This window comes from Calcarisporiella thermophila (genome assembly GCF_041956535.1).
Source record: "Calcarisporiella thermophila strain CBS 279.70 unplaced genomic scaffold VTP21scaffold_25, whole genome shotgun sequence".
NCBI classification, from domain to species: Eukaryota; Fungi; Calcarisporiellomycota; class Calcarisporiellomycetes; order Calcarisporiellales; family Calcarisporiellaceae; genus Calcarisporiella; species Calcarisporiella thermophila.
This window is the reverse complement of record NW_027192215.1, coordinates 383,169-401,560: the sequence shown is the minus strand read 5'-3', so window position 1 is coordinate 401,560 and position 18,392 is coordinate 383,169. Positions and strand designations below refer to the sequence as shown.

The 18,392-nt window shown below is 41.6% G+C and overlaps 6 protein-coding genes across 6 annotated transcripts; 1 reads left to right on the top strand and 5 right to left on the bottom strand.

Moving 5' to 3' along the window:
* Positions 1-517: 517 nt before the first annotated feature.
* Positions 518-4,600, bottom strand: VTP21DRAFT_6157 (uncharacterized protein; the record flags this gene model as incomplete). Its single annotated transcript, XM_069396757.1, has 13 exons — positions 518-651; positions 714-793; positions 868-1,309; positions 1,380-1,659; positions 1,730-2,189; positions 2,246-2,947; positions 3,025-3,146; positions 3,223-3,473; positions 3,540-3,708; positions 3,778-4,053; positions 4,123-4,211; positions 4,282-4,408; positions 4,487-4,600. The coding sequence occupies 13 exons, from the start codon at positions 4,598-4,600 to the stop codon at positions 518-520; spliced, it is 3,246 nt and encodes a 1,081-aa protein (XP_069247426.1).
* A 226-nt stretch (positions 4,601-4,826) lies between these two features.
* VTP21DRAFT_6156 (uncharacterized protein) lies at positions 4,827-6,296 on the top strand (the record flags this gene model as incomplete). The annotated part of the gene is made up of 7 exons (XM_069396756.1): positions 4,827-4,911; positions 4,982-5,152; positions 5,233-5,390; positions 5,468-5,599; positions 5,674-5,714; positions 5,782-5,930; positions 6,001-6,296. 7 exons carry the CDS (start codon positions 4,827-4,829, stop codon positions 6,294-6,296), a joined length of 1,032 nt encoding a protein of 343 aa, XP_069247425.1.
* Positions 6,297-7,373: 1,077 nt separating this feature from the next.
* On the bottom strand, positions 7,374-8,799 carry VTP21DRAFT_6155 (uncharacterized protein; the record flags this gene model as incomplete). Its single annotated transcript, XM_069396755.1, has 5 exons — positions 7,374-7,989; positions 8,059-8,144; positions 8,211-8,281; positions 8,340-8,403; positions 8,467-8,799. The coding sequence occupies 5 exons, from the start codon at positions 8,797-8,799 to the stop codon at positions 7,374-7,376; spliced, it is 1,170 nt and encodes a 389-aa protein (XP_069247424.1).
* Positions 8,800-10,120: 1,321 nt separating this feature from the next.
* Positions 10,121-11,418, bottom strand: VTP21DRAFT_6154 (uncharacterized protein; the record flags this gene model as incomplete). Its single annotated transcript, XM_069396754.1, has 6 exons — positions 10,121-10,230; positions 10,299-10,713; positions 10,804-10,958; positions 11,032-11,222; positions 11,284-11,356; positions 11,409-11,418. The coding sequence occupies 6 exons, from the start codon at positions 11,416-11,418 to the stop codon at positions 10,121-10,123; spliced, it is 954 nt and encodes a 317-aa protein (XP_069247423.1).
* A 1,084-nt stretch (positions 11,419-12,502) lies between these two features.
* On the bottom strand, positions 12,503-13,990 carry VTP21DRAFT_6153 (uncharacterized protein; the record flags this gene model as incomplete). Its single annotated transcript, XM_069396753.1, has 7 exons — positions 12,503-12,754; positions 12,858-13,018; positions 13,091-13,187; positions 13,247-13,389; positions 13,463-13,558; positions 13,632-13,836; positions 13,907-13,990. 7 exons carry the CDS (start codon positions 13,988-13,990, stop codon positions 12,503-12,505), a joined length of 1,038 nt encoding a protein of 345 aa, XP_069247422.1.
* A 1,423-nt stretch (positions 13,991-15,413) lies between these two features.
* Positions 15,414-15,623, bottom strand: VTP21DRAFT_6152 (uncharacterized protein; the record flags this gene model as incomplete). The annotated part of the gene is made up of 1 exon (XM_069396752.1): positions 15,414-15,623. One exon carries the CDS (start codon positions 15,621-15,623, stop codon positions 15,414-15,416), a length of 210 nt encoding a protein of 69 aa, XP_069247421.1.
* Between the last annotated feature and the right edge of the window lie 2,769 nt (positions 15,624-18,392).

Genomic DNA, 18,392 nt, shown 5'->3' with positions numbered 1-18,392 from the left:
AAACTACCCGCCAAATGTGAGAAGGTTAAAAAGGGATACTCTCTCTAGTTAAGAAATGGAACACAATTGGTCACTACAGTTATTTTCCCTATTTATTCACACTTGAGATGATGTCCTATATTGAATATTTTCGGGATCTATTATTGTGCCAGAGATAATTAGTGATGCTGAGTACCTATAATGTTCCTTTGGGAAATTTTCTTCCGCTATCTCAAATGCAAGAATTGGTGCAGTGTCGATTTTTCTGCAGTAGTTAATCAACTGTGCTATAATGCTACCGACTTGAATTATTCAACAGCACCATAAAACGGTTCTCATCACTTTTAATGGAATGCCTTTGAACAATTTTTGAACTAAGCATAGGGGCTCCACACTAATCCTAGCCTCTCTACTCTATTGATCCCATCTAAAATATTATGACTCGAACTCCATTTGATGTTACAGTATAATGATTATTCCGTGCATAAACAATAGTGATAATAAACTATATTACAAAATGAAAACACGCGCTTTTCTATCATGTTAATTTTGTGTAGCTAGGAGGGGCATATCGCCGGCGTAAGAATTTCCACACATAGAGAGGAACACTGCTTACTGCGGTGATAATGGCGACTTTCCAGACGAAGCGCCAGGTGAGGATAAAATTCATATCTGCACAAAGAGCGGAGCAAGTTAATGCGCGAGTAAAAAAAAAACCAACCACATATACATACCGAAATACGTGGGCAAAAAGACCATTGACCCAATATATGAGAGAACGGTAGCAATTTCTGAGATAACCATCCAACGATGCCTATTAGAGTAATGGGTGAAAAAGACCATTAATATGTAGCCACCAATGGACACATAATTAGGATATTGGTTTACCATGTGTTGATTTCCAGTGCGACCATCAATAACTCGTTGAATATCAAGGCCGTGAATGAAATCGACACGATATGTATAAATTCATTCTCGAAGAGCAGAATGGAGACAACCATGATCGCGCCACCCTGATAGACTGAAATCATTAACCACATGAAGAATGTCTTGAAGGAGAGCGATCTCCCTTTGGTTAGATCTTTGTAGAGCTCTGGATATAATAATGCGATCTCTGCGCTCACATCCTGGTCGAGCACCAATGAAAATACAGGCGCCATTGTATACAGGGTTGCATATCCGACCATAAGCATTCCCTGATAGAGTGCAATGGGGGCGAAGTAGAATATGGCGGAAAAGACAGCCTGGATTATGGATATAATAAGACCACGGTGGATGACGAATTGTGAGAGCTTAGCAGAGCGTTTGTAGGAGTTTCTACCGTGCCAAACTAAATGCAAGCAAAAAGTTAAAATCAACTTTTGGCTAAAGGCAGAAAAAAAAAAATGACGTATACGTACGCAATAATTTTGTTAGATGGCTGAATTGTAAAACAGAAAAATCTGCTGCCAGTGACGCTTGTTTCCCTTCCTTGCCAACAATACCGACGCCAACATCGGCCGCTTGGATCATTGAAACATCGTTACCACCATCTCCAATTGCACATACACGCTTTCCAGTGTATTGTTTGATTAGTCGGGTGATATCCGCTTTTTGGGTTGGAGAGCAGCGACAGCAGACCACCACCGTAAGCATAACCGCTATTTCAATGAACTCCTCGCGCAAATGGTCCAAATAAAGCTAGAGGTTTGCAAAAGAAAGTTAGAATAAGCATTATAAAAACAGGAAGTCTAGGAGGTGTCCTAATCACCTGTATTGATTCTCCGTCGATAACCAAACAACAGTCGCCCATGGTTCTTAGCGTTTCCAGTTCATCCACCGCGGACACCGGTGAGCGCAATTTGGCAACTGTATGGATAATTTGATTTCTCGTCACCAGCTTTGAACTCCGCGCTATACAGGTTGCTGTCTCAACTTTATCTCCCGTCAGCATCCATATCTTTAATCCTGCATTCCTTAGAAGCTCCAGGGTTGTTTTCACTCCATCCTGCAACTTGTCTTCCACCCCAATTAGTCCCAGAAGCTCTAGCTCCTGCTCAAGCAAGTGTTCAACTACGGCCTGCGTTTGCGCATTTCGATCATGCAATGCCAACCGGGCGGTGTTATAACGAGTTTCAAATTCGGTATATGCCTCATCGGAAAGGCGCTTGCGAGCAACAACAAGTGTGCGTAGTCCCTCACGAGCCATATTGCCGCACTCTTCGTCCAGCCTAAAATAGAATAGCCCATTAGGTATGAGTTTCAAATATGCCATTGGTGCACTCACCAATCATTATACTGCACAATCCTTGACATAACCACGTCGGCCCCCTTTTCGTAAAAAGTGATTTCTCCCGTTTGGATATCCCGTACAATAATCCCCATTCGTTTCGTCTCACTAGTGAAGGGGAACACTTGCAGAATTTCAAACTCCATCATCTCCCCATTTCGTGTTCGTGTTTGCATCTTTTGTCGATCGCGATATACGAGAGTAAGACCAATGGTTTCAGTCCACTTGACAATGGCAACTTCATCAGGCGAGGACGCTTGGTAACCCAAACTTCCATCCTCTGCGATAACGGGTGTTACATTGTGACAAAGAGCCAATGCCTGGACGATATCCTTAACTCTCGAAGATATATCCCTCCGTCCTCTCCCAGCACCTCCTCCGACGGCTACAGTCGTTGTACCACCCACACGCTCCCTCTTATGCTTCCCACCTTGGCCGTGCTGTTGCTCAATAGCTGTTTCTAAGTGCTGGGAAATTTCGTCCATGGTATCCACTCCATAGCTCATTGTACCCATATGCAATTTTTTTAGCTCCATGTCATTTTTGGTCAGTGTGCCAGTCTTGTCCGATAGAAGATACTCTATGCGACCAAGTTCCTCAGGAATGGTCGAGGTACGAACAATGGTGCCGGCAATTTCACGGTCCCGCATAATTTGGTAACTATAGACAGTTTTACCCATGTCCAGATTCACGCGAAGACTAATGGCCAAAAAAAAAATTGCTTGTGGATTAGGGGAGTAATTATGGAAGAGATGGGAGCATTTGTAGAACTTTACCTGATTGGAATAATCGAAGAGAAGAGAATCAAAAACCGAAATATGTAAATATACCATGTCCCTTGGAACCCACTCAAAGCAACCATTACAAATGACAGACTCAGCGTAACCATGAACAAAATCTAGTTAAAGAAGAGATCATATTAGAAAGAAGGGGCCGAAAACTCTTAGTGTAGAATAAATCAGATCTTTACTCACCTTTGAAAGACGATTGATTTCCCAGTCTAGTAATCCAACCTTGGTCTCGGGCTGGTTTGTGTTCATGACGGCTCTCGTGTCTTTGCCAGTGTAAATTACAAAGCCCACGGCAGTTCCCGACGCCAAAACCGTATTGGTCCAGAGGGTGTTTTCTACTCCTAGCGGCTCAGCTTGGGATGCGGCACTGTTGCCTACGAGTAGTCGAGTGAAGGTACCAGTGAAGGTGTGTATGTCCTTTTGCGGGGCCTCGGCTTAATAAATGATAAACAAGATGGATATTCAATTTTAACTAAGAAATGGAAACTAGTTAATATTACCATGCACTTCCGCTTTTATTTGTAGCAGACTTGCATCCGACGGCAATTTTTGACAGGATGGAACGGCAAGCCGCAGCTTCCAATCAGTTTCTCCGTCAAGTTGGTCTGTACGAATAAAGCAAGAGCTGCTAGCCTCCGAGGTACGTAATAGAATTAAGTCAGCGGGAACCTAGCAACAATATACGAGGTACTGATAAATTCCCTATAAAGCATATAGTAAGTGGACATTCGCTCTTACCCTTTGATCTTTCTTCAAGACGATCAAATCTCCAACCCGTATCTTCGAGCTTGGTACCATCACCACGCCCTCCTCTGTCAACATTTCATAGAGCTGGGAATTTGCCTCCTGGTCGCGACGATAGCGCTTGTAATCATCATAGGCCTCTTTTCCAATCGTGACGAGTAAAACAAAGCAGAGTGGACCGAAATAAGTGACGAGGTAGCCAATTTTCAGAGCAGGGACGAATTGTGACAAGGCCACCAAGAGGAAGTAGAGGTTGAAGAAAAATTTAAACTAAGAAGAATAGAAAGTGTCTAATCAAAAACTCGAATCACGAAAGATTGCAGAAATCGCGATCCTTACTTGCTCATAAAAGACAAGCGGTAAGAATGTAATAAGGCTGTACTTTTGGTTGCGAATCAAATTTGGAGAGAACTTTGCTTTAAACTTGGCTAAATTCAATTAAAATTTTGAAGTTTAGCAGGAAATGAGAGTAGCAAAATAAGGGAAACGCTCTATTACCAGATGCATCGAATGGTATTACCCTCGCTTCCTTTTCCCGTTTTGGCCTCTGAAGCTGGGATATAAAGGACATACGTCTGCGCCTGCGTTGGCGTGGACGTGCAGATGAAGATGTCATTGCCTCTTCCTACACAAAATTCACACATCCCCGAATAAAATGTTAAGAACGGTGCCTCATACAGAGCGAGTGAAAGCAGAAGCTCACATCTTCAACGTCAACTATGAGGGGCGAATCATCGCCCTCCGAGTCCGACCAACGTTGCTTGCTACGGTCTAAGGGTAACATCTTGAGTGCGATGGAGCGATCTCCACCGGGCATGGCTCAACTAACACAATGGAGAGCGTGTGCACAGAAGGTCTTTAATAGAGAGCAGCAGTGAGAAGCAAACGGGAAAAATGCTTAAAAGCCTTTCTATTTATGCGCGCGATAAAATGGATCAACGATCGCAATCTAGACAAGGAATAAAAAAGGTTTCAAAACCCTATGATTTTATTTTAAGCCTTCAATTTTTTTGAAACTTGCGCTTAAATCATAGTATTCAAAAATGACAGAACAAAGGGTAGTAATGGTTCCATGCCAATATAAAACCGGTCGCACCCTTGGCCGTGGCACGTATGCTGAGGTCAAAGGTGATTTTCCACCCATCCCCATTATTAATTTGGCATTGTCCCCATTATTTTTCTTTTACTATATTGCTAGAGGCATTCCACATCACAACAGGTGCTGCTTACGCGGTTAAGATTATCAACAAAAATCTGATGAAGGGCAGGGAGCATCTAATAAAGAACGAGATATTAATTCTAAGCCAAATCTCCCGCCACCATCGCAATGTGCTGACAATGGTAGATTTCTTTGAAACAATGAACAATTGTGAGTGGATCCGCAGTGGGATTTCCCCAATCCCCATTTGTGCTGTTAACTTTATTTATATCGGCAAATGATAATTGTAGTGTACCTCGTAACCGAGCTTGCGCAAGGAGGAGAGCTTTTCGAACGTATATGTCAGCAGGGTAGCTTTTTCGAGAAAGACGCTGCGAATTTGGTGCGTTCCATATGCGAGGGAGTTGCTTATCTTCACGACAATGGCGTCGTGCATAGAGATTTAAAGGTACTTGTTTTTGTTTTCTTTCTCTCCGCTTACTTCCTCGCATTAACAAGTGGATGGTTTGCGGCCATTACAACTAGCCCGAGAACCTCCTTTTTCGCACAAAAGCAGAGGACAGCGACCTGCTTATAGCCGATTTCGGCCTTTCACGGATTATTGACTCTGAAAAATTCCAAATCCTAACAACAACATGCGGGACTCCAGCCTACATGGTTCGTACTTCGCCTTATACCTGCATTGGCCATAGAGGCGACCTTATCGGTTCTCTTTATTTTTATTCTTATAGGCACCAGAGGTGTTTAAGAAAATAGGGCACGGAAAACCGGTGTAAGTTCTCGCTGTATGCATGGCGCCATCTCTCAATTTTCATTATTTCTATACCACGAAATGCTAGAGACTGCTGGGCAATCGGCTGCATCACATACTTTCTGCTATGCGGGGAGCCACCATTCGAGCGGCAAAATAGTCAAGACGAGCTCACTGCCATTCTGAATGCTGAATACGTCTTTGAACCGTTGTATTGGGAAGGCATCTCTGAAGAAGGTTAGCTTGCCGTTCGACTTCTGCTCCTGCCCGATTCTAATCAATGTGGCCTTCTTTCTACCCTCAACAGCAAAAGACTTCATAACACGGTTTTTGACGGTGGATCCGACAAATCGCATGACCGCCCACGAAGCGCTCGTACATCCTTGGCTCGCTGCTCCACAAACAAACGTGCCCATTCCGAGTGCAAATCTACTGCCCAATGTTCAGCGCAACTTCAATGCGCGCCGCACCCTTCATCGGGCCATCGACGCGGTTACTCTATCGCTTGCACTAGGAAAGCGATACAAACGCGGGACCGTGGAGGAAGTATTGGGCGATGTAAAACCGGTGCGAGAGGATGTGGATCAAGTGATGCAATACTAACAAGCTTATATCATCAGACTTATTCGACTTATTTTGCTTTCTCTGAAGACATATTTACATGTGCCATCTCTATATAATATTATATCTACAACTTACTGAGTTATATATTGTTGTTATTAAAATAATAGACATGTCATTTTCTATCCGCTACTATCGATTTCCCTGCCGGAGTCGCAATTCGGGAGAGGGAGGAGAGCGGGGGCGAGGCAAGAAAATAAAACTTACGACAGCAAACAAAACAAAAGAGCAAAGACGGATTATGGCAAAAAAAAAAAGGCTTGTGAAAAGGCACTGAGGCCAATTGAATAAAGAATATGTTCGTGCGTGTTATTTTGCAAATTCACGCAGCCGACATTCATTTCTATGGGCGGGGAAAGCCCCTGCACACACCTCACACACAAGGCACTGGTACATCAGATGCCCCTCGTGATGCTCAAACTTACAAGGCCAGTTGCGACCGCAGCGGCAAAGCTGAGTAACAATCCAACCCACTTCGGTGACGGGTGCCATTCTAGCTTGGACGATTCTGAGCGGTGATGGGCTTGAGCTTGTGTGAAAATGAACAAGACGAGGAGAAACAGTCGCGTGAAATCAGAGAGAGAGGAAGAGAGAAAGACAAGGCTGCGGTGCTGGAGCCTTTTCTGGCCTGTAAAAAGGGGGGCCAGCGTAAGGAAAGCGCGCTCCGTTTTAAGCTTCCTCCCTAGAAAAGCTGGGAAAAAACCTTGTTCTATTTTCTGAATTTTTAATCTCCTTTTTGAAATATATTAAAAGAGTATCTGCACTCGGATTAACGTTCCATTCCATGCAAATACGGAGGTTTTCAGAAGGAAGAGAAGGGTCTGAGCCATAAGTCTCATTGGGGAGCATGCCCTCCCGTCTTAGCCAGATGCACAAGAGAGAAATGCCATTTAGACGCATACACAGATCGAATAAACAAGTTTAAACAAAACCTAAGAGCCCTAGTAAGGTTCGTATAGAACGAAGGATATAAGTGGGATATAAGTATCAGTCACGGGATATACAGTTTAAGCAAGATTAAGCGCTCGAATCAGAATTGGATCCGCAGTGGATCGCTGGTCATCTTCTTCTACTCCTTGAGGAGTGGTTTGAATGCGCACTCTCTCTTCTTGCCGAGCTCCTCTTAGCTGTATAACGTTCAATTTCGCTCTCCTCCTCCTCCTCCTCCTCCTCTTCATCTTCATCTTCTTCTTCTTCGTGCTCGTCCTCTTCCAAATACCTTCCCTTTCTATTCATACACTCCTCTTCACTTTCTTCCTCCTCCGTTTCTTCCTCTTCGTGACCTCTGGGCCCAGCTTTGGAGAAGTAATCCGGCTGCAACATACCTCCGCTGTAAGGACTAGAGGTTTGGTAATAACCCTGCTGCATGCGCGAGATCTCGGCCAACATCAACTGCTGTTGCATTGCCTGGGCTTGGACTTGTGCCTGCGCCTGCGCCTGCGCCTGAGCTTGCGCCTGGAGGTGCATTTGCAACTGCAGCTGGGTTTGTAGTTGAAGCTGCTGTTGCTGTTGCTGTTGCTGTTGTTGCAATTGCTTCTGAGCTAGGAGTTTCTGCTCCTCGACAGCACGCTTTTCCAAGAATGGCTGTCGGATTTCGCGCCATGCCGCTTGGAGCTTGTAGAAGAGCTCTTTGAAATGTCTACCACTGATCTCCATAACTGGATCCGCATGCTCTCTGAACAAGTGAAAATAAAAAAAAATTAGAATAGCCAGTCAAAAGCTTGAATATTGCGAGCTAACTTACTCCATAAACACCTTTATCGTCCCCCGCCCCGCAAGCATTTGCAGGAAAGAGCGCTCGTACTTAATATCGGATATATACTCCAGCTCCTACTTGGCCATTAGACTAATCAACTAACGGTATTTCTCGCCCAGTTCGATATAGAAACAAGTTACCAGGCAATCATAGTCACCAAAACAACAGCCGGTGTTGAACTCGATTTTTTTCTCCGTCAATTTCCACTTTACTAAGCGCAATTCAATCCAATCAGAATGAGATTAAACATATAAAATCCAAGAGCTTACCCGACGAGCAACAAATAGGCGAGAAACAACCGTTTGGCCATGTCGTTCCTTCCCATAGAATTTTCTAAAGAAAGAGCAAATTGCTATGAGCAGCTCGCTTTGTCAGCGATGAATGATTCGAAAATACCTCAGTATCGCTAATGTCCGGGGTAACCGTCTGAATAGGCTCCGAATTCATCCACGATTGCGGTTGCCCATTTCCTGGGGATAGGATAGCTACCAGCGGCTGTCCCTGAACGAGTGTTTGAGTGGTTGGCTGCTGCGGATGCGTCTGTAACGGCTGAGCAAGAGTGTATGTCACTTGCTGTTGTTGGGATGGTGATGATATCTGTGGAGAAGGAGACGCATATATAATTTGAGGAGCAGAAAGAGGAGCGGAAGACTGTACGGTGTAGGGAGAATAGAGGAGAGGTTGGGAGGTCGGTGGGAGTACGTAATTCTGAGTGGTTGGTGTTGTCATATATGGAATCGTAGTTGCTGGTAGAGAATAAATAGACGAAGGAGAATAAATAGAGTGCTGGGATAAGAGCTACAAACTATGCTCGCAAACAATGCAGGTATCTTTATTTTTGAAAATAGCTAGAAAAATAAGCAATAAACGCGTAAGGTATCGGATCAAAGACGCGTAAAATAACCCTAACACGTTCCAAAGTCAACGGTAGAAAATCCTTGGCAGATAATAGGTCGTGGCTTAAAAAACATTCTAGAATTCAACGAACCTTAAATTTTCGAAAAAATTAGACTAGTGCTCTTATAGATATATGCATATCTGCTGTCATAATGAGCGACTCATATACCGAGTACAAAGCAAGGATCATATCTTTATCGCCCTAATTGGGGGTAAAGATGGGCCCACCGTTCTCGGTGAGGGCTTACACTTTTCATCAGTGTTTTGACAATTTGTCTCTCGTGACTATTGACGGTGTTTTTTATTGCCTAGAGGGCTCTAAGAATAATTACATACCTCGACGACTTGCAGAAACATTCAGCTAATTTGTGTGTTCATACATGCCTCTTTCAAATGTATTTCAGTGGTTATAATGCAGCTCTGCATAAGCTCCCATCTATGTTGAATTAGGAGATCTGCGCTGCATCACTCGATTTCCCACAGAAATCCTCTGGTGTTTCAAGGCTGAAAATAATAAAACTTGATGTGTCAGCCGATATCTCCAAGTAAATAGAGTGGGAATGCAGGATACATTGAACTAATTCACTTTGTTTATCCCTTTTTTGACTCTTTCACGAGAACTTCAAATTTACGCAAAAGCCCCAAATAAACCATCTACTCTAACCCAACCCCTACTGTTCTTTTGATAGAATTGAGCAAGATGCATTATTTAGGTACTGAATAGGCTATCTTGTTCTCGTTAGATGAGCTCATCTTTTTAAAGCACTAATCCGATTATTAATCCCGTGATCAACTGAATTGCGAGCACGGTGGCGCCTGCTTGATCAATAAGTTGCAAGGCGATAAATTCGACTGCAGCCTAACCTAAGGGCGAACAGTGTAGATTTCCCGTAATATTGAATGAGAACAAGTAGGCCGGGTATATTAGCGATCGAGTAAGAGGGGCTTACAGCGAATAGAATACCTTCAAATAGGGAGACTAGAGTCACAAATCAAAAGCCATTTGAGGCCAAAGCTTGCAAGAAAAGAAAGATTTAGATGCGAGTAAAACAAATGTCCAATTAAAGAAATAATAATACTTAATAAATTTTCTAAAAGGTAATAAAAATCCCTAAGAAAAAGGTCGGTCTGAAGCTCGGCCATAGTCAATTGGCTAGACCTCCACCACCAGCACTTTCTCCTCACTTCCCCCCAAGTACCCTAACAGCGTCACCCCACGAGAAGTCAAACGCATGACACAGCTGTGGCCGCAAAAGGTTAGCCCTAATCAGATAAGTCATGTTAAAAAATACTCTTGAGATGATGGATGCCAGTCCGCCACTCTTACTAACCTGCTTCACTTCCACATCGATTTGCCACCGCCACCAGTACCCCTGTGTCATCATCACCGATGTTAGAGTATAGGGGAAGAAGCCTCAACGCCCAATAATTCATCACGGAGGTGGCGGGGTGTTTCGCCCCTTCTATGATATCTGAAAGCTCGGCAATCCTGTTGTTCGTGCCCAAACCTCTAATCATTCCAAGATCACCCATACTATTCGAAGTGTCATCATACGACTCAATCTCATCGTCACTTGCATCCCCATGTTTGTCTTCATCCGCCTCCTCCTCTGGCTGCTTCAGCCACGCCATTGAGCAGAGCAATAGGCGCGATCCCTTGACCCGGTGAAAGCGTGCAAATTCGAATGCATGGAAAGGCGCCTGAAATTTGTATGGGTTTAAGTCCATACATATACCGATTCCAACCTATGTGTACAAAGTGATTAGGAGAGGTTTTTCTTTTTTTTACCGGAGCAAGCGTGGCTCCTGAGGAAAACATCTCGAGGGAATATTTACTCTTCCAAGCTCTTTTACATCCACTGAACGAAAGCCCGGGCCTTCGCTTGCCCATCGTTCATCGGTTTCAAATAGAAATGACTTTTGGTAGTTTGTAACCAACTGACCTGTTCTATCTACCAAACAGATACTATTGTAATATACATCGGACTGCCCTACATCAAATGAATACTTGAACAACTCAATTGAAATGATTCGCTTCGATGTGGCATCTTGTTCCAACATTACCTTTAACAATCTGTGGGTACCCCACCATGACATAGGCCTGCAACCTTTTCGCCGTTTCTTTTGCCCAGCATACGCTGGCTCCATTCTGTGAATCTTCAAGATACGGATAAATGCTTATTCTATCATTAAATACGTAACCAGTAAAAGCCATCTCGGGAAGAACGAGTACGTCGATATCGCCAGGTTGAAATCTAAATAGATTTAAATTAACAACGGAGACACTGGATGGGGATGGGGTGAAGGGAAACTTGCCGTTCTAGTAGTTGATTTGCACGACGCTGATTCCGCTGGACCTGTCCCAGATGTGGATCATATTGCAAACATGCTATAAAAATGTTAAAGAAGCACATGAATTTTACTGAATCGAGGGCGATTACCTATTTTCATGTTAAAAAGCTAATATTATACAAGTGTGGAGTAAGTTACCCCACAGTTGATAATAGAGTGAATAATAGATTGCAACAGGAGTTAGGAATCGAAGTCACACCTCCAAATTGGAGTTGGCGCATATAACAAGGTTAGATTGAGGCTCTAAATGTAGCCAAGCCTGAACCGTGCTATGATCATAGCTAAGACTGAGTGCGCCCGTACACCGCTCGTTTCCTTGACGAATTTCCTCCCGTATAAGAAGAGGGTTGAAATGTTAAAATTTCACGAGATATTCTCTACAAATTCGTATGAATTCTTTATTTTTCCAAAGAATAAACTGATCCGCCTCATAATTTCATTGTGTGAGCTGCCTTATACTCGATAAGCAAATATGAAGTGCTATTTTTGGTCCCTATGATCCTGGAAGCGCCATCCTCGAAGCAGCGGACTCACTGTCTTGTGTGAACAACTTTTCTGCTAATACTCCTCGTTTGAGAAGAAAAAGCTTACCATCAGCGCTAAACCCGAGTTTACGTCATGTCACTTCGGATGCTTGGGCTCGGAGGTGGGCGGAGGCTAGAGGCGGTAGGATTTACATTTTCACTAAATAAAGTTCCACAGTCTCTTTGAAGATTCGTGGCTGATAAAGTATTTCAAAGAATTCGAGGGCCCCCTCTTTGATGCACACTAAATTTTATTACTCGGTTAAAATTCCTTTGGCTGTCCAAAATATCTCGATGTTTGAACGCAACCGTGGATAGACCTCAACCTGATACCTATCCAGGTATCATTATGTGGTTGGATTCGATAGATAAAGTTTAACATAGTAATAAGTAGGCCAATACTCCAGGTAAAATAGGCTCTGTGAATGCTAAACGAATAGCCCAGGTTAAAGCCCAATAGGTTAATCAATACAAGAAAACATCGAGCGATATTGGGCAGAACATGACGTTTTATATTTAATCGCTACCAGAAATCTTCTCTCCAAAAATCATTCATAATAATTTACAACATTAAAGAAAAAAGCAATGTAAAAACACCTTCTATAATAAAAAAAAGGAAATATATATATGTGAAAAGTTCGGTCAAACATGAAGAAAATCTACTTTGCCCAACCCCACTCTCCAATCCAACTCGGCGACCACCACCCTCCCAACCGACCATGGTCAAATATTAGTAGCACTTGTTCATAAATAACAAACATAATCGCGCTTTGTAACGACGTCCAAAATACCCGTGGGCCAACCCCGCGGAATAGACCGCGCAAGCCTTCGTGACGATAAAGATAAGAGAGCCCGTCAACGATTCCAGTGCTGTAATGATGAGTGATCGTTTGGTGATTATTGGTTAGATGCTACCGATATTAAAAAAATAATTGACGGAAAAAATCGTTAGTAACATTGTTACGATATAATCACCGAGGGTGGAAATGAGAAACATTTTAAACAAGTATTTACCGTGGGCTTTTTCACCTGGGTCTGTAACACAGTCTTAATGACGTCTAACGGTGTCGTGATTCCTCCCGCCAGTCCACCAGCAATCGCGCCAGTAATGATATCGGTGGTAAGTGGAAGGTTGCGAGTTTCGTGGTACTTGATCGCTAATGCTTTAAACTTTTCTATTTTTTTAAAACATCAAGTTATTCTAGTTGTTGATCTGGAGCTATAAACGGGTGAGCTCTCCTATTTACCATAAAATGCAAACTGAAGCGCTGAAAAGGGAACGTCACGAAGAATAGTTGCACCATATCCGTGGTATAATGCTCCCCATCCATCATATTGTACAATCTGAATAGAAGAAGATTAGTTCCCGGAATTTCTAAGAAATTAAGGCCTATGTATCATACCATCTTTGCCGCATGCCAAGTATTGCGATAATTGTAGCCGCTGATAAAATGTGGATTGTTATAGCGACCTTGAAGTTGCATACGTGTTTTGAGTACCTCCGAGGGAACATAGACAAAGGACGCCATAAGATCTCCCACTGAGCCTATGCGTTCAACAATAAACGATTAGATCTTCTGTAGACGAAAAAATGTATAGTTGGTAAATGGAGATAGTACCCGCAGCTAAGTGAGAAAGTGTGTCAGGAAGTCCTGCTCGTGTCAGACTGCGTTTAACAAACTCGTATGTTCCGAAATATATGGTTGTGGCAGGTACTAATAGAACAAGTATGAGTTTCATTAATCCAAGATTCTATTTCTGTCGCCATTATTCTCTTTATTGGCATACTAGATCCTGATATCGCCGGAATAATTCCACTGTATAATCCTCTAATTATGCCTTCTTCTCGCCACACTAATCGGTATGCTTGCACCATGCTTTGGTATTTGAGCGGGACTGTGACAGATTGTCCTTGTAGTCGAGTTTTTACAGTATCGACACTATGCATCATGAAGTCAGCAATAGATCCGGCCGTCCCTCCCGCAATGCACACCTAATTTAAAGCAATCGACATGATTGTGAATATAACTGAATATTCTCGGTTAAAAAAAGTTTCGGATTACATCGAGATATGGTGGTGGCTCGCCATGCTCCGCGATCGCCAGGCTTTCCGCCGGTGACGCGGTCTGTTCGGTAAAGGAGCGCATTCCATCCACTCCTTTTCCTTAGGTACAAAAGAATCGATTAATGAACAAAACCAATATTCACTCTGACGCTCTCGTTTGATTATTAAGACAGAGTGAAGGAGTGAGCCAAATGTAGAGAACCGGACAGACCAAACGTTTCCTAATCTTGCTCTACTTGCTCTTTGTCATCCATTAGTGATGAAAGTTGGGCCAAGCCACGGGGTGTTGTTTGTAGTGACCGCTACAACTGATATTTACCAAGGACCCGGTAAAAATTCTGACATTATAGGCTTGGATCGAATGACGGCATGCATTAAATACAGCTAAAAGTCATTGTGAAAACATGATTAAGTAGCTCTGGTTTTATACATAGTTAACAATCTCCTTGTGTTTTATATAAATCTATCAACTCGCTATATGGCTGTTCTCTCAAGTTTCAACATAAGCATCCAAATACTCTTTTAATGGGGCATTTGAAAAGCTAAATATTGCTGAAAGCAGTAATTCCTTTCTCTTAAGACTTATAAGAAAGACCGTATATTTTATCCATTCTTGGTTATATTTTTTATACACAACTGTATTGACATTACTACAGCTTAACGAAGTATAGCGCTAGTACTACAATTGCATCAGTTAGCAAGCTATAAAATTAAAGATTAAACTATACATGCTATGAAATTCTATTCAACAAAATTTACCTTTGAATCATGAAAAGACTAGAGATAATAGTAATAGCTGAATGATAATAGTTCGACCTCCTTCCAAGCCAACTTCAATTTTGATAAAGTAAAAAAATACATCACCATTATTTGAAGTATGTCAAGTCCGAGGATTTCTTAGCATCATATAAGAATCGAGTGGCCATTTAGAAAACAAAACAAACACTCTTTATACATTTTCCTTGACGCAGTCATTTCTGACATTTAATACGTGCACCGGATTTAACTCTTCTAGAAAATATCTAAATTCTCAGGCCTGTCGACAGAATTTACGATTTGTTCGTTATATCGAACTGTACATTTCGATGGCATCATCGTTATATTTTTTAGGTCTTGTTTGAAGGTTTTGGATTTACCGTACTCGGCATGGACGTGGGATATACAGCATTATCTCCACTTATTATGTCAAACTCATATTAATGGTCACAATAGTGCATCCTTTCCTATTAAGATTCTCTATTAATTTTATATTTAGGGTTGATTAATATCAGCCAAATGCCTCCAATTATGGCAGCTAATATTTAAAAAGGGCAAATTATAAAAAGTTTATTTGTAATGTAGTACCCTATGTAAAACTTTCAATAAGGTAATTTCTTAAAAAAATATCAATATGTACTATCAAAAATGGTCAACTTTATTCATCAGTATCAAAGAGCTAGTAAATTTAAAGTGGACAGAACCATTTTTAATGACAAAGCCAGAAAGGGCTATTAAAAATTGTAGAATTATGGGCAACCGCACATATTGCACCACTTGCGGCAATTTCCACTGTTGCAACCGTAGACTTCGCACGACTTGGGAATGCACGGGTACGAGCAAGCACGCTTGGCAAGTGCGGGGATTTTATGGTCGAGTTGGTCAAGTTGGTCAACGGGAGTGGCGGAGACCATCATCACTGCAGACGCCAAAAACGCAAGAATAGTCAGTTTAACCATCGTTGAAGAAGTGTTTGTTGGATTTTTTTAGGTGAAGGAGGTGAGAATGCAATATCCTGCTAGCTTCTCGGCGCCCTTTTATAAGTTTTAGGCCTCTTTACAAAGGTATTGAATTATGCGGCGAAGTGGGAAAGCATCCCTTATTAGTATAGAGTTTATGTTGGAACTCAAAGTAATGCTGTGATATGAAGGTCTGGGAAAGTGTTAACTATATTAAGAAAAGCGTGTAGTCCGACTGTGAATGCGAATATCTCTTGTTTTGGATCAAGCTAGATAGATACTCAAGGTTATTGTTTTGAAGCTAGAAGCTGTATAATAAAGGAATAGGCTGGTTTGCGTCCTGAAGGGATGGGGAAGCAACCCATATTGGGTCGAGCTAGAATGAGAATGAAACTAAAGCATGGAGCTAGAGGCATCGTTCAATTCATCTTCTTTGACCCATTATATCTGCATGTAATCTACTAGTCTTATCCTAAATAACAAAGGTTTTACCAGCGATATAAGAGCAATGCCCCTCCAGGCAACACCATCCTACACTAATATATAAAGGAGACCTATGCAAAAGTCTTTTAGAATCTGGATTCAATCCAAAATGTTAGTAAAGTTAGCCCTCTTACTCACTTCAAAGGTAATCTTATTGTTGAAAAAAATTTTGAATTGGGAAGAACTTTTAATGTAGAAGAAGCTGTTTTACCCAAATATGGAGTATACCAACTAGAAACAGACGCTTCGTGTATTATTTTACTCGCACCTCTTGAACCGTGACTAACAGGATGAATTCTGAATAACTGACTCATCAAAGATTTCCCGAGGTCAAATACACAATTACTTCCTCTAACGAGAAATAGTCCAAACAGGTGTAAATTAAGAGGAGAGGACAAGCGTAATGAAAGGATAAAAAAAATTCAAGTGCACTAACTAAAAATAATATATACCGCTCTAGCAGTAATGATATGTATTTTTTAATCTTATCAAGAATATCAAGTGATAATAACCGTTTTCCAAATGCGAGCAATATTTTTATCTTTTATATTTTTTTTTTGCTTTCATGTATCAGTATACCGTTAAAGTATGCAAATAGAAAGAGCCTCCGTGCATCGTAAAAATATCATGTCTAACATTTTCAATGTTTCAAAAGTGATTTTATCAACAAGATAATCTCTACAAATTTATTTACACGAAGTTAAATTTGAATACCAAGACGAGAAACTAGGTTCAAACCTCTAATTTTTCATTGTGATTTTATTTTTCAGTAATAGAAATTTCTCATGGGAACAAATCTTGAGAAGTAAAGATGAGTTTATTGAATCCTTTTTAAAAAGGAAAATCACTTTACCGCAATGCCAACGGCTAGTGGGAAGCATGGGATTACCCATCGTCATCTCCGAAAATTCTATCCACCACAGAACGGCGAGTGGAAAATCTAACAAGGATTTGTTGGGGCTTCAATCCACAGGGCTCCCTCTGTATCAGCAGAGTTAACCAAACTCTCTTACTTGGAACTGGAAAACTAGGTGATCAAGCAGGCAACGTATGACTTTGTCCATGTATAGCGCTGCTTTGATTTGTTCTGCTTTGTTTGTGCCATTCGATTTAGCGAGAGTCTTGCCAAATATCGTATTATGCCAAAGAGATTTGGCCCTTGCCCGTAAACAGTATCGTATCCATCATGGGTGAGACGACGGCGAGCCTACATTATTATTTCCCTCTCTTGTGCTTTGCTGTGCTCGTCTTGTTGTTCTCGTATTCTTCGAGTATTTATTGGGCATTGGCCAAACTCTTCATAGGCTCCCATTCTTCTTGGTGAGATTCGTAACCTTTCTAGTTCATTAAGTATTCTTTGTGATTGCGTTGTTTTCGGCTTTCTAAAATTTGCTTTACCTAACATATTTCCTTCTTGATGATAATTGATAGTGGCTAATGTCTAGCTGAAATCTTTCCATATTGTATATGAAAGAAAACGGGGGATAAGTATTGTAAATATCTGTTCGTTGGTATTCCTTTTTTGCACGCAAATTTTCCAACTCGGCTGAGGAACATCAAGGCTTTGCCCATCCAGAGATATTCCCGAAGATGGCAACCAATATCGCTTCGGCATCTCCTTCAATCACCCTCATTTTTCCGACTTCTCTGATCTCACTTCCTACTACACTTGCTGGTGATCACCATTTCAGCCCCATTGCTGATTAACACCTGTTGTTTCCAAGGATTGGGACTATAAGATTGGTATCTTTGAGTTATTTGCAATGCAATTTGATTTGATTTTGCCTATTTTTCCAATCTCCATTTTGCTCACTGTACCTGCAGTACCTCTCGAGGCCATGATAAAATATTCGGAAGCTCTATTGGTCCTAAAAATGTTTCCATGAAAATACTGTGATAATGTTCTAAACACACCTTTACTGTTTTTTTAGCTGTGTTGAATATTCTTAAGTATCTCTATGCGCTTAATTCTAGACACCACTGCTCGTGGGGATTCTGCTTGAATGGGAATCCTCGAATTCTCTGGTTTGAAGCATTGTTAGCATTTGTTTGCCCTTGGTTTGTCAATATTATTCTCACCCCATCCGAAAATATATGGGGCAATCGTGTTTGGATGGTTTTAGATAGTTCTTATATTTTGTGACTACTTACTGACATCACCATACTTGGGGTATATGTTTTGGGCAGGTTGCATTTTGGAATAAGAAGCGGAGTGATTAACTTTCTATCACAAGCTATCCTTTTTATCAAGATGGTCCAATTATTTAAGCCAATTATTTTCATCAC